The sequence below is a fragment of the Podarcis filfolensis genome (assembly GCF_964270895.1).
Source record: "Podarcis filfolensis genome assembly, chromosome: 6".
Classification (NCBI taxonomy): domain Eukaryota; kingdom Metazoa; phylum Chordata; class Lepidosauria; order Squamata; family Lacertidae; genus Podarcis; species Podarcis filfolensis.
In genome coordinates, this window is record NC_139609.1 from 43,101,773 (window position 1) to 43,115,175 (window position 13,403).

The following is a 13,403-nucleotide window of genomic DNA, read 5'->3' on the forward strand; positions in this document are numbered from 1 at the left end:
TTATCACCATTCTCCACCTTTGCAGCCTCTAGTATGAAGAGTGCCAGACAAAAGTCAAGAATTGCCTAATCAGGTTTCTTTTTTTTTATTCTGGCCCTATTTCTAAGAAGGCTTTTCAACCCTGTCCCTCCCATACAGCATCCTGGTTGCTGTGTGAACCTTACGAAGGGAAATTGTCCACTCATATGATGATAAGGTCACCAGTGGAATGGAGCATGACTTCCTTCCCCCTAGTTATCTTACGACATTAGTGATAAAGACATGTTTCTTTCAGAAACATGCCACAATCCCAAATCTTAGGCAGCACTTTGTACATAGGAATCATCCTCCCAGGATCTATTGCTGGTGTGTTTTAATTTATTTATTAAATTTATATACAGCCTTTTGTCAGAAAACCACAGGGTGGTTTGCAACCTAAAACATAAACAAGCAATATACAGTGAACGCTCAGGTTGCGAACGTGATCCATGCAGGATGCATGTTCACAACCTGCAGCAGCACATCTGCGCACACGCGGGTTGCGATTCGGTGCTTCTGCGCATGCGCAAAGTGCGATTTAGCACTTCGGCGCATGCGCAAGCCCCAAAACCCGGAAGTAACCGTACTTCCGGATTTCGGCGGTTCCGTAACCCGAAAAAACGCAACCAGAAGCATCTGTAACCCGAGGTATGACTGTATGTCAGTGGATATTACCCATCCAATACAAAAATTAACACAGTTACATAAATGCGGTTATAATATGCGTGTGTGTGTGTGTGTGTGTGTGAGAGAGAGAGAGAGAGAGAGAGAGAGAGAGAGAGAGAGAGATTCTCATAAATCACAACCTACTTACCTCAGGTACAACTGTGAAACAGTGTACATACCTAGCAGCAAAAGCCTAAAAATAAGGGAGAAGAAAATAAGCAGCAAGGTGTCTAAAGTCCAAAAGCAGTGCACAAGAGCGCTATCCAAAATAGCTCTTAATCCCCTCCCCTACAGAAAATGACAGACACTTCCAGCTTTCACCTGGGAACTTTCAATTTCTCTCCCAGTCTCTCACAGTGGGAGATCCTTCACTTACGCCCTCTTTTGGCCACTTTCAAGTGAGTGTAGTCTTGGCCCTCGGCTACATGCAGAAGTGATAATCCCTTGTGGTGTCTTCCCTTCAAAGTGACTGGCATTGGTTGCCTGCAGCATGCCCGGCTTCTCTCTCCTTATCCAGAAAAGCACTCTCAGGGTGGGTAGGATCCAGTTTGCCTGCTTCGATGCAGCCGTCGCTGCCAATTAACACTGTCCTGTGCACCCAGTTGCTGGTGAGTTTTATGCAGGAGAGAAGCCTAATCCAGGGTAAATGGATGATTCCTTCAAGTAACACGGAACGGGAAAGTTCAGTGATCTTGCGAAGATCCATCCTTGCCATGTTAGATGTAACACTAACATGTGGTTGGTACCCAGTGATACCAGTTTCTCCCTCACTTGTTTCCTTGGCCTTCCTGACACTTTCCAACCAGAGCCCATAGATTTGGAGGTTTGATCTTGCTACTGTAGATGAACTGCCATTTGGAGGATGGGGGTACTGGGATGGGCAGAGGGAGGGAGGGAGAGAGAGAATACCATACTCCAGCCTTCTGAATAATGCATCAGGTCTCTTAGATGCGATTCTTGCTTTTGCATTCTGTTCAGGGCACTGGTGGGCCCTTTAATTATTAAGTCCCAACCAAGTGTCACCATGCGTATTGAATTGACATGTGTGTATCTTGGAAAAATAACTCCCATGATTTGATGGGAGGTATGCCTGTGCTAGCAGAAGAGGTTTTCATTGTACCCTGCATTCCAACTGGCAGCTGTGCAGGGCATTCCAGGCCAGCCAGGAAATGTAACAGATGCCTTGCTGCGTCTGCAATATGTCCAAGCCGAGAGGTTGTGCACACCACACAAAGGGACCATGATACCTGGCGGTTCGTTTTCCATGGCTTGGCTGCATATCCGGGGTGCTTTTCATGCCATTGTAGATGAAGAACATTAACTGTAGATCTATACATTTGACGACGACTTCTTCTTCTGCTGCTGCTGCTTTTTTGCCCAGCAGTACGTTGAATACTATATTCTTTGCCAGTTTACACTGGCAAACTTTGCATTATAAATAGCAGTGCTAAATACAGTGTGCAGGATTCTGTCCCCCACCCCCGATGTTTAGATGGTTTGTAGAACTCTAGAGTCTCTGAACTGCATTATTCTAAGCTGTTTTGGGGATCTATTTAACTCTGGGAGGCTCACCAGCAAGGGATTATAGTATGCTGGAAATCTCCTGAAACAATAAAATATTGGCTGGCAGCTTTATTGCGATGCCTGCTGTCTTTGGAAGAGCAGCACTTTGTGTGATAGAGAGCTTTTATTAAAAAAATGTAATTGAGTATACTGCAGTTTGGAGCTGGATCCTGGACATACTTTCATTAAGACCATTCATTCACTTTACAGAGAAGTTACACTATGTTTAGTGGCCTTAGAATAAAATTTCTGCTTGCTCTTTTAAGATAGCCTACAAAGGAATGAGAAATTATGCTTGTTTCCCTGTCTTTCCAACTTTATGATGTAAAAAGAGTGCCTGCTTTATTATTTTACTGTCCCCCAACTGGTTTACAACCTTTTCTCCCTACCCTTCCCTTTTCTTAAAACACATACAAATATGCACACTTGGGATAATAATTTTTCTTGGCCATTAATTTAGTCTAGGAGTTTTTGCATGCATCCCTACCCCACCAGAAGATCACTTCTTCCAGGTGTTTCTGAAATCACCATTGATTTTTAAAACCCTTTCCCTTCTTGATCAGTATTCCTGTACTTTGTGCTTGTGATATTCCACTAGATTATTCACTATCCATTAGCATTCAAAAACCAGTAATACTTGAATTTATAATAAAGCTTTAAAAAACATATTTTTTTCCTCTACTCCATCTCCCATCCCCAGCTGAAAGAACCTCCTCTATACCTGGTAAGGAAGAAGGAAAAAGGTGTACAGGAAATATATAGAAAGTCGTGCAGATTTCCTTTAAATCAAGCTTACAGTTAATGGTTCAAAAGTGTCTTGTGTACAACTTGTCAGCAGATTTGAGCAGTCCTTTGGGAGGAAAAATACTTTTGGGGACAGCAGGGATGGTTGTATTGGATTAGTATAGAAAGTGACTATAGACTCAGCTACACAGCTGCAAATAAAATGTTTTAAGTGTGTTGTAAAGTGCAATATACAAATGTTACACTAGATGGCGAGAGTGAGCTATGACAAATTCAATGTGTTTTTTAAAAAGCATTTTCACAACATTTTTTATGTGTGTGTAGATTCCGCCTATCTTAGTATGGTGATTAGAATTTTTCTATTTGTAATACAAGGGCACCTATTCGGATCCCATTGTGCTACACTAAAGGCATTCCTTCTTTTCCTAGTAGCTTTTGGTGTGGAACTGAAAATGGAAAGGACAAACTTTTCCGTCACTTTGCTGCTACTCCATCCTGGCAGGATGAGGCAAAGGAGCTACAAATGACCCTATTGAAAGGTTTTTTTGTTTTAAGATTTTAAATAATGGATTTTTAAAACAAATTTTAAAACACAAGAAAAAATTAATAACTACACAATTGGAGAGATGAACCTGGACAAGCAAAAACGAGGATTCAATATTTCAAATAGTGCATAATTATTTGGTAAATATTAGTCAAGCTAAATTCAGGAGTGACCTCCATGCATTTGTTATACATGGATACCAGGGGTCAATACTACTGATTTAAACCATTCTTAGAAAATCTTACTTGGTGTGCCAGTTTGCCCAAGATGAGATGTTCCCATATCTTTCTGTACCAGAATTTAACAGTGTGTAGTTTTTTACTTTTACAGTGTATAGCTATTTCTACTTTGGCAACTGTCGAAAGGTGATGAGTAGTTGATTGCGTACTGCTTCTGCTTGGTGCCCTGGGAGGATATCCTATAATGTTTCTCCAGGGTCCTTTGATTGTCCGGCGAAGGTGTCTGCAACATCAAACACGCTTTATCCAAAAATCTAAACAGCCAAACATGACCACCATGTATTTGTGGTTCGCCACAGCTCTGCCAACATTAGTTAGATATTAAACTGAAATGTTTGCACTACCTGGACAGGACTTTAAGTATACAAGCACATAAATGGTAAATGTATGCACTTTAATGAATGTCAAATGTTATTTTTATTGACAAAAATACTGCGCCTGTTGGACCTGGAATAACTGATACCAACACACCTTGAATCTCAGAATTTTGGTCATAAGTTGTTGAAGAGAAAGAAAATGGCTATGCTTAATTATGTCTATAAAGCAGAATATGTCTCTTTCTAAGGAATAAAGACCTTCTGTCAATTACTTAGGGTGGTCAACAAATGCTGTAAGGAGAGGCTTTCTCCCAGACAAATGTGACCAGTGTGTAAGAATTACTGATCTAGTACACATGTGTAAGGACCATAGTACAAAATGGAATCCCATACATTTTAATGCTTTTTGCATTCAGCCTTTCCATTTCTTCTACCCAGTGGAAGTCTGAACCATGTGAGATATTGGAACTTTGCATCTCCTCCTGAACTGAATTATTTTCCCCCTTGTGTGTATGTAAAAATCTCCCCCCACCCCTAATACAGAGACAGACAGACAGACTACAGGTGATGACTGATTAATTTCTGTCTGAAAGTCAGTAATGGTGCATTTTGAGGGAAGGATTCTTTATCCTCCTTTAGAGCAAAAAACTGGCAAACACCCAAGTTTGCACAAACATGGTTTAGCATATGAAGCTGAGCTGCAGCTGCCTGAGGAGGACGAGGAGTGCACAAGCCTGTGGCTCACTGTTGCTTTTCCTCATAATGCTAAACCATTGTTTAATGCTTTGTGCAAGCACAAGAGTCATGAGCTAGTTAAGGGTGCACAAATCCGTGGTGTTTTTAACTCCATAGATGGAAAGCTGAAGCGGACTGGCGGCTTAGAAATGGTTCTTATTTCCATAGTTAGCTGCTGTTGATTATGCAAAAACTACATTCTGTGCCTTCAACTACACTAGCTTTCGTTTCATGCCTTTTCCTTTATGCTTCAAATATCATCTTGCTACTTGGCATCCTTTTCACTTTCAAAAATAGAAAGTGAAAGAGTCAATGCTAACAGTTGTGCTGACCATATGCACAATACGGGTGATGGGTGACGATTCATCTTTGGTATAGACTTCACTTTGTTTAGTAAAAGTGTGTGTGTGGGGGGGGGGAAACAAGCAAAACCAAACTTTTGCCATTGCATTTGCTTCAACTAGGAAGCTGCTAGGTTTGTTCTGTACAAAATTACTTGGTTCGGTTAGTATAATTCCAGATATGATTAAGAAATTATATTGGGGTCTATTAATGGGCAAGCCTTTCCCCCCAAATCCCATATAAACCTCATAAAATAGTGCCAAAGATCAAATGAGGACAATCTGGGGAATTGAAGTAAAGGTCAGAATTTGTGGGAGGAGAAGGAAACTTGAGTGCCAGAGTGTGGTGAAGTGGCTAGAATGTTGGCTTTGGATGTGGGAAACTCGGATTCATATTCCCTGCTCAGCTATGAAGCTTTCTGGGTGGCCTTGGGCATACCTCAGAACCTACCTTGTAGGGTGATTTTGAAGCAAAAAGCCTGCTCTGTGCTGCTTTGGGAGGAAGGAAGAGGTACGAAGTTAACAATTAGATGGCACCCATAGCTTGACACTGGAGAGACCACCATAAAGTACTGGTCCCACATAATATGGGATATAGTTTTACTGGAAAAATGGACTTGCAAACTAAGTGTTTTGAAAGGCCAGAATAAGATAGATAAATTTATTTCTGTTTGGTATGATTTTGTGGTTTATACAAATATTAAATAACATGGGCAGTGCCCATTGCCAGCGTACAAATGGATCTGGTTGATTTAAACCTTATTTATTCTCTCCCCCCAATATTTTTATCATTGTGAATATTTATTAACAGTTTGCTTTTATATATTGATCACCTGCCAATATACATATCTGGAAAACAATTTATGTTATTTTGATTTGTATTTATTCTAAATCTGGTTTGTTTATTTTTAAAATTGTGCTTCTGAATGGGAATACTTGCTGTTTGCATTGTTATACTGTACAATGAAAGCATATCTTAAATCTCCAATAAAAATTAATTAATAAAAACCCAACACATAACACTTTTTTTTTTTTTGCTTTGCTTGAAATATTCACTACAAAATCTCATGTTTTATGAAGCAGAAATGAACATTTCCAGGTTCTGATACATTTAGATGAGATTGCGAATTGTGGTGGTTAGTATATTTTTCCAGAGCAGGAAATGTCTGCAGGGGCTTTTACTCACATTTGCTTGAACATGAGCACATGAGAACATCAGCACAGGAGAGGCTAGGAACTGAGTAGACAGGACAGCCCACACTGGGACAGTGCGGATGGGACTTTCATATGTGCCCCAGTCCACAGATACACATTCACATGTTCAAGCAGACGTCTAGACACTTCTCATGATGTTGGCAACTGGCATTTATATTCATGAAGTTTTTTAATTATAACAAGAACGAGTGGGGTGGCTGATAACTCATTATTTCTTGGATGAATAACCATGTCTTACACTGAAGAAGACCCCAGATGTTGTAACAGAGGCATCATATTGTGCTTGTGCACACTCATAGCTGGGCCTTCGCTCAAAACATAGGAGTTTGCCATCTCCTTTGACTGTGGGTATGCCTTGGGAATTTCAGTATGGTGGCTTAGCTTTGAAACCTGCTGCAGTTACTGCCATTAACAGCGCCTTAAAAGTGTTTTTTTGCACAAGTTTGCTTGATGACGGAACCAGACTCCCAGTTGCACATTAATCTGAATGGCAGCCATTGGCATTCTATTAGTCTTAATGGCACATTCTTACAATGCGAAGTGTTTGATTTCCTTTGGGTAGTCTTGATGATGATGGTATTGGTTATTGGTTATGTGCTAATTGATGGAGCCGTGAGATGTGTGTTGACTTCCTTTTCAGCTGACCTGAAATCAGTGCTGTTTATCTATACATATATATTTTTTGTTTTGTACAGAGTGCAGCTGCAGCACCAAGTCCAGTACTTGGAAACATTCCTCCAAATGATGGAATGCCAGGGGGACCCATTCCTCCAGGTTTCTTTCAGGTAAGAATTGGCTCTCCTGACTTTTGTTGCTGTTTACTGCATGCATGAGCATGAATGGATTCTTAAGTAGTTTACAGATGCATCATAGTCTCAGAGACACTTTTTAAACAAAACTGCCAGAAGTACCCAATTAGCTGTAATATTCTGCTTGGTTTCCCTTAACCTTTGTTTTTGCAGTGTGTATGTGTTAGCTTTCTCTGGTCTGGAAAGCAAGGTTCATTTTTTGTTTTGTTTTTTTACAATTCAGTATTTTCCAAATCTGCTTTTAAAAAAATTATTTATTTGTTGGTCATGGTCATGACAGGCTTGTGTGTAATTCAGAACATTCAGGATTTGGATTCTTTTTCTTTTCCTTCTGGTTAACCACTTGATTTTTTCCAACTGCCATCACTGAAATCTTTTAACAAAACCAGCTTAAGCTCTCGCCACAGGCAGAAACCCATCCAGCCTGTCATGGCAATGAGAGAGAAACTCAGCATCTCAATATCTGCCTATTGGAGTTGAGTTCATTTCCCCTTGAAATTTCCCTTCTTTTAGCAAAGTTTCCCTTTAGCCTTATGTGATTTCCAAGTAATAGTTTTGTGAGCAATACCTAAGGTGAAGGACATTTATGGTTGAAACAAGAGAACAGGGTTTAACAGTGATTTTCAAGCAGTCAGGATTTTTAACAGGTTTTAATTCTTCAAAATGCGTCCTCTCTGTGTTATGTTATGGCTGGGCTAATTGTGCTTCCTTCAAGGGCCATGTTGGATACATTGGGAGCTGCAGGATGCAGTTAATATAAGCCACACATTGATGGAGGTGGTGGTTTTCTGTTGTTTTGTTGTTACACATAGGCACAGGATTTCCAGCACTTACATTATCTAAGTTTGCAACTGCTAATCCCCAATATTTATAAACTTCCGGCAACTCATTAAAAATATTATTAAAGCAATAGAATTCATAAGATCTAATAAGTAGCAAGTTTAGTTTGTTGCCGTTTTATTTCTTGTAACCTGGCATATTGTGACTAGTATGTATTCATTTTAATCTCTGTAACCATGAAGGATAGCACCTTCTTAAATTCATGAACACTAGGATACCTCTTCCTAATGAGTGGCAATGGTCAATTAAAAAGGGACACGTGAATATTAAGCCATAGGTTTAATTGATTACCAGTGTCATTGGTCGTGATGTTCATTTTAGTATTTCAGAGCTACATATCAGCAAGAATATTTTCTAAAAAGTTATGAACATTGGTTGTAGTCTGGAAGTATTTTTTACCTTATTTGAGTTAGTGACTGTGTGCAAGAAAAAAAGTATTGAGCGATGAATACTTTTATCAAAGTTATATGGTCTGGATTACGATGCTAAAACTACTAATTCTGTGGATGGGGCTTGTTAGCCTGCTGTATTAATTTTTTAAAAAAATGAATAATATATTTGTAGGACATGTGCGTACTTGGAAAAAGAGAATCTCTTGGTTCTGAGATACTAAAAGAGGCTTAAGCGAGTTTTTTATATTGGTGGAAATAAGTAAAAGAAGATGTGAGATGGGAACATCTGCCAGCAATTCAAGTTTCGTATGCCTTGGGCACAACATACGTAGATTTTTATTTCAGTCTGTTTGATAGAAAGAATCCTCTTTTGTCAATGTTTTTCAGAGGATTTTTGTTTGTTTTGGGGCAAGTATTCCAAACTTAACAGTTCAACAAGCTGACACTGTGCTTAACCTTTAAGCAGTAAATCAGTTAGATGGTACAGTATTGGCCATTTTGATTTGGGATATATATAAATTCACTAAAGGTATTTATAATCTGCCCCTCTGTCTGAATGTGCTGGGGCAGAGATACATAGTATAAATTAAAAAATCAGCAATAAGATTTAGAAAGTATAAAACTAAATTCAGAGTTCAATCAGACACACTTTTGAGCCTGCTTTCATCTGCGCAGAGATGATGACATGATTTCAGCACCATGGCTTGTGAATTGTTTCTCTCCAAACAAACATACAGGAAGTGATAAGCCAAGAGCAAACCTTGGTTTAACATGACATGCACACCGCGCCAATGTGGTCCTTTCCAGGTTACGAAGGATATTGCTTGAACTTTTGTATTTGTAACTAAGGCAGGACAAAAGAGCAACTGCTCAGCTGACAATGCCTGCTCTTGTGTCTGGCCTGAGGTCAAGCGGGTCTGCAGACCAGTGACGGAGAATACAGCTATAACTATCTATGTTTCCCTTTGCAGTTTCTTTGCGGGGGGGGGGGGATCACAAAGAAAACCCATTTTTTAAATAAAAGGAAGTCAGAAGCTGCACCCTTTGGCTTCAAAACATTTGCAAATCAAAATGCCCAAGAGACAGAAATATAACAAACAATTCAACTTTTTATCAGCTTTAGTTTAGTTTTCCAAATTCACAAATGGAGGGTTTCAGTATATGGCGGAGCCTCCCCAGCCCTGGTAGCCTGAGTGTTGGTAGTGGAGGCTGCTTCTCTCCTTTCTTTTTGACCCCAGCTAGAAAAGGCAGGTGAACGGGCTGGTAGTGAAGGAGAAGGGAGTGTAACAGCCACCAAGTACTGGCCGCTTTCTTGCCCCCCCCCCATTTCCCCAGAAGAACAGGGCAGGCTGCTAGATGGCCAACTGCTCCGCTTCCTCCCTGCAATAGTGGTCACTTCAGGGTTTTGTCAGCCATCAGCCGTGGACTGCTTGCCAGCCCATGGGCCCTAGCAAATGCCCCACAGTGCCAGCTGCTGATACTGGACCTTCCTTAGCAACCAGTCCGCACCTCCTCCAGAAATAAGGCAGGCTTTGCAGCAGTTAAAAGATGGGCATGTGTTGTCTTTTACATTATGGTGTAAGATGCACTGAAGGGTCCAGACTCTTATCTAGTTGCCTAACCCTGCTCTGGAGAGAGTGGCGAGGATTGGAAAATGAGAGTCTATATGTGCTTTGAGTTTTCTAGCAATGCTCAGTTACCTTATGTGTTCTTTCAGGCTCTTTGTGTACGGTTACTGCTGTACACTTGGTGGCCGTGTATTTTCCTGCTGATTTTTGAACTCTGTGTGTAGCATTTTGAAAAATCTCTCTGATGAAATGGAAAGTTGAACATAAATCAATGTCTGTTGCTGTTTTAGCTATGCATCAGCAGTTAGTGAGGGATGCACCATAACAAAGCACTATCAAGTTTGTGTTCCTACACTGCCCCCTAATGCATTGAGACCTTGGGAGCCAGCCGATGATGGTGTTCCTCAGCACTTTTGCATTTTATTGAGCTTTGACTTTCTGCATTTTCCCATGCTAACTAGCTACATTTGTTTACTAGTTTATAATCCTGTTGGTAAAGCAGAAACGAAATTAATGTGGGGGGGAAAGGTAAGATTAAGAGCTGAATTGCATAAGCCTGATCTCCTACATGGATACAGATCACGCCCCTGCCGGAAATGACATTCAGGGAGGTACATGCAGTTACACATGATGTGTGCACAGTTGTTAGTCACCCTGGGAACCTGCCAGAAATTGGTGCTTCCTGCCACATGTATACACACTGAAATGGAACAAGTGTGTATCATACCTGAATGAAATTCACATGATTTCTTCTATGGAAATGATATTCAGCTTGGACATTAATTCTAAGTGTGTGTTCTTGCTTGTAATTTTCAAGCGGCCCGTCTTTAGAAATCAAGTTTTACATAGGTTGTTTTCTAATGGTGACTGGCTTGATCTGGTTTAAGGAACTGATGTGCAGAGAATAATTTTATTTGGGGGCTGTAAACACTGTATGATTATTTCAATTTTTGTTTCTGCTACTTTAGTCTTTTGGGGTCTGATGGACTCACCTCACCATAGAATGAAATGCCAGTCCTTGCTATTTAACACTTGAAAATTTGTTGCAGTATCTTAACAGGGGAGAAACAAGAAAACGCAGCTGAAATTGAAAATATTGTTGGGCTATGCGCTTCCAGCCTCTCCTATGTAAACACTCTTGGAAGTGCTGTTGACAGACACGTCTTCACCATCTTCATTTGGCAGGATTTCCTTTCTTACCACAGTGGCTGTAGATAATTCCCTGCTTAACAATTCTGACTGGAAGGAGGGATGACTGTTTCCCCAAACTTACAATGCCTTCCATTCTAGGCTTTGGGGTCTTTCAGACCCAGTGGGGGGGGGGGAAGTCCTCTTTATTTACCAAGATGTCACACATTCGTACCAGTTTTTCCAATCTTTCCTTGGGAGTTGCCACAAAGGGTGTTCCGCAGCCTTGCAAATAAATTCCCAGGTGGTATCCCAGAATGTAGCAGGGTCACAAAGGGGGGGGGGGACAGGACTGTTGTAGCACTTTGGTTCACTTATGCATGGCTGCTTAGAATACTGAAAATGGTGGGGAGCAGGGATAGCCCTTTGGTATTATGAGGGGCATCGCCATTGCCTTTACTTGCATGTTTTCGTGAGCTACTACTATGGAGATTCTCCATGCATTTGGGAGCGAACCTCAGAAGGTTGTGGCTGCATGCATGAAGTGTCGCCCTACAGATGCAGTTTTTTAATTGGCCCTGGCTTACTTGGATTGCTGCCGACAACAAATGTTGAATTAGAGCCCAATTGGAGACATCTGCACAGCATTGGGAGTTAGGAAAACCACCCCTATGGCCTGAAAGCAGGTTGCTCTGTGAAGGCAGTGTGGCTTGAAATATGAGCCTTTTTGATTCTTGGCTTTGGAAGCATCACTTTCTGAGGTTTCAGAACACTTCTAATGGGTGTTTTGTGAGGAGACTATGGATGTCAACATTACATTGGAGTCATTAAACCATTTCTTAGTCTCTAAACGAAATAAGCTGTATGTTTAGCAGTACCTGAATAAAACCAGTCAGCTAACATGAATCAGTAGACATCGTGACATTGTTTACTCATAAGCTACTGCAGTACATTAGTGGATCAGTAATAGTAGTTACCGTGTTTTTTTCTCAATCTGCCACATTAAAAAAAAAATGCTTATCATCAATGGCGCATGTTTCACATGCAGAAAGTCCCAGGTTGAAACCTCAGCATCTTCAGGTACGGCCAGGAATGTTGACCACCTGTAATTCAGGCGCTCTGCTGCCACTCAGTGTAGTAGGCAGTAGTGACCAAATGCATCAGTGGCCCTGACAGTGTAAAACAGCTTTCTTTGTTTGAATGCTGGGCCCTTACAATAACATATCAGGATATTATATAAACTTGTATTATTTAAGTAAAATTAATACAGTTGAGATAGATAGACAGACAGACAGATGCAGGTGGCGCTGTGGGTAAAACCTCAGTGCCTAGGACTTGCCGATCGCATGGTCGGCGGTTCGAATCCCTGCGGCGGGGTGCGCTCCCGTTGCTCGGTCCCAGCGCCTGCCAACCTAGCAGTTCGAAAGCACCCCCGGGTGCAAGTAGATAAATAGGGACCGCTTACTAGCGGGAAGGTAAATGGCGTTTCCGTGTGCGGCTCTGGCTCACCAGAGTAGCTTTGTCACGCTGGCCACGTGACCCGGAAGTGTCTGCGGACAGCGCTGGCTCCCGGCCTATAGAGTGAGATGGGCGCACAACCCTAGAGTCTGTCAAGACTGGCCCGTACAGGCAGGGGTACCTTTACCTTTACCTTTAATACAGTTGAGATAGATAGACAGACAGACAGATAGATATGTATATATACACACTCATACATACACATACACATACACATACACATACACATACTCACACTCCATAACTTTATATGTTTATTATTGCAAGATTCCTTTAAACATGTGTATTGACTTTCAAGTGGCTTCTAAAAAAATAAATAAACAATTTACGTAGATTAAAATGTTTTCCCATCTTTAATCAGCTGCAGAAGTATTTTCCCCCTTCAACCTAATTCCTATTTATAGGGAAATGTGAAATTATAAATCTTTCCGGTGTCCTCTTGACAATGCACTTGCTTCTGTTTGTTGTGGGTGAGCTGAATAGCTTCTAAAGTCAAGTCCCAGTTGTGCTTAAGAAATTTAGCAGAATGGATCTGCTTGGGACTCACACATACCACTTTCAGCAGGTGATCTGCTAGTAAAATAGTTTCATTAAAGCACCTGTTCTAACCCAGCTTCTTGCTACCTTTGAAGTACCCTTCTCAATCTATCTGTTTTTGGGTTTTTTCAAAGTGCCCTTTCTGTGCCTTTTTCTATCATGATAACACTTAGGAATACTGCGCATTTCAAATTACTGCGCATTTCATTTCCTTAGCTTAACCATCTTT

At 40.9% G+C, this 13,403-nt stretch overlaps 1 protein-coding gene across 6 annotated transcripts in view; it reads left to right on the top strand.

Moving 5' to 3' along the window:
• SSBP3 (single stranded DNA binding protein 3) overlaps positions 1-13,403 on the top strand; it is a 172,017-nt gene that overhangs the window by 113,846 nt on the left and 44,768 nt on the right. For all 6 annotated transcript variants that reach the window (XM_083619486.1, XM_083619485.1, XM_083619487.1 and 3 more), the window contains exon 5: positions 7,078-7,167. In XM_083619486.1, coding sequence (XP_083475612.1) covers positions 7,078-7,167 — 90 coding nt within the window. The remainder of the gene's footprint in view (positions 1-7,077; positions 7,168-13,403) is intronic.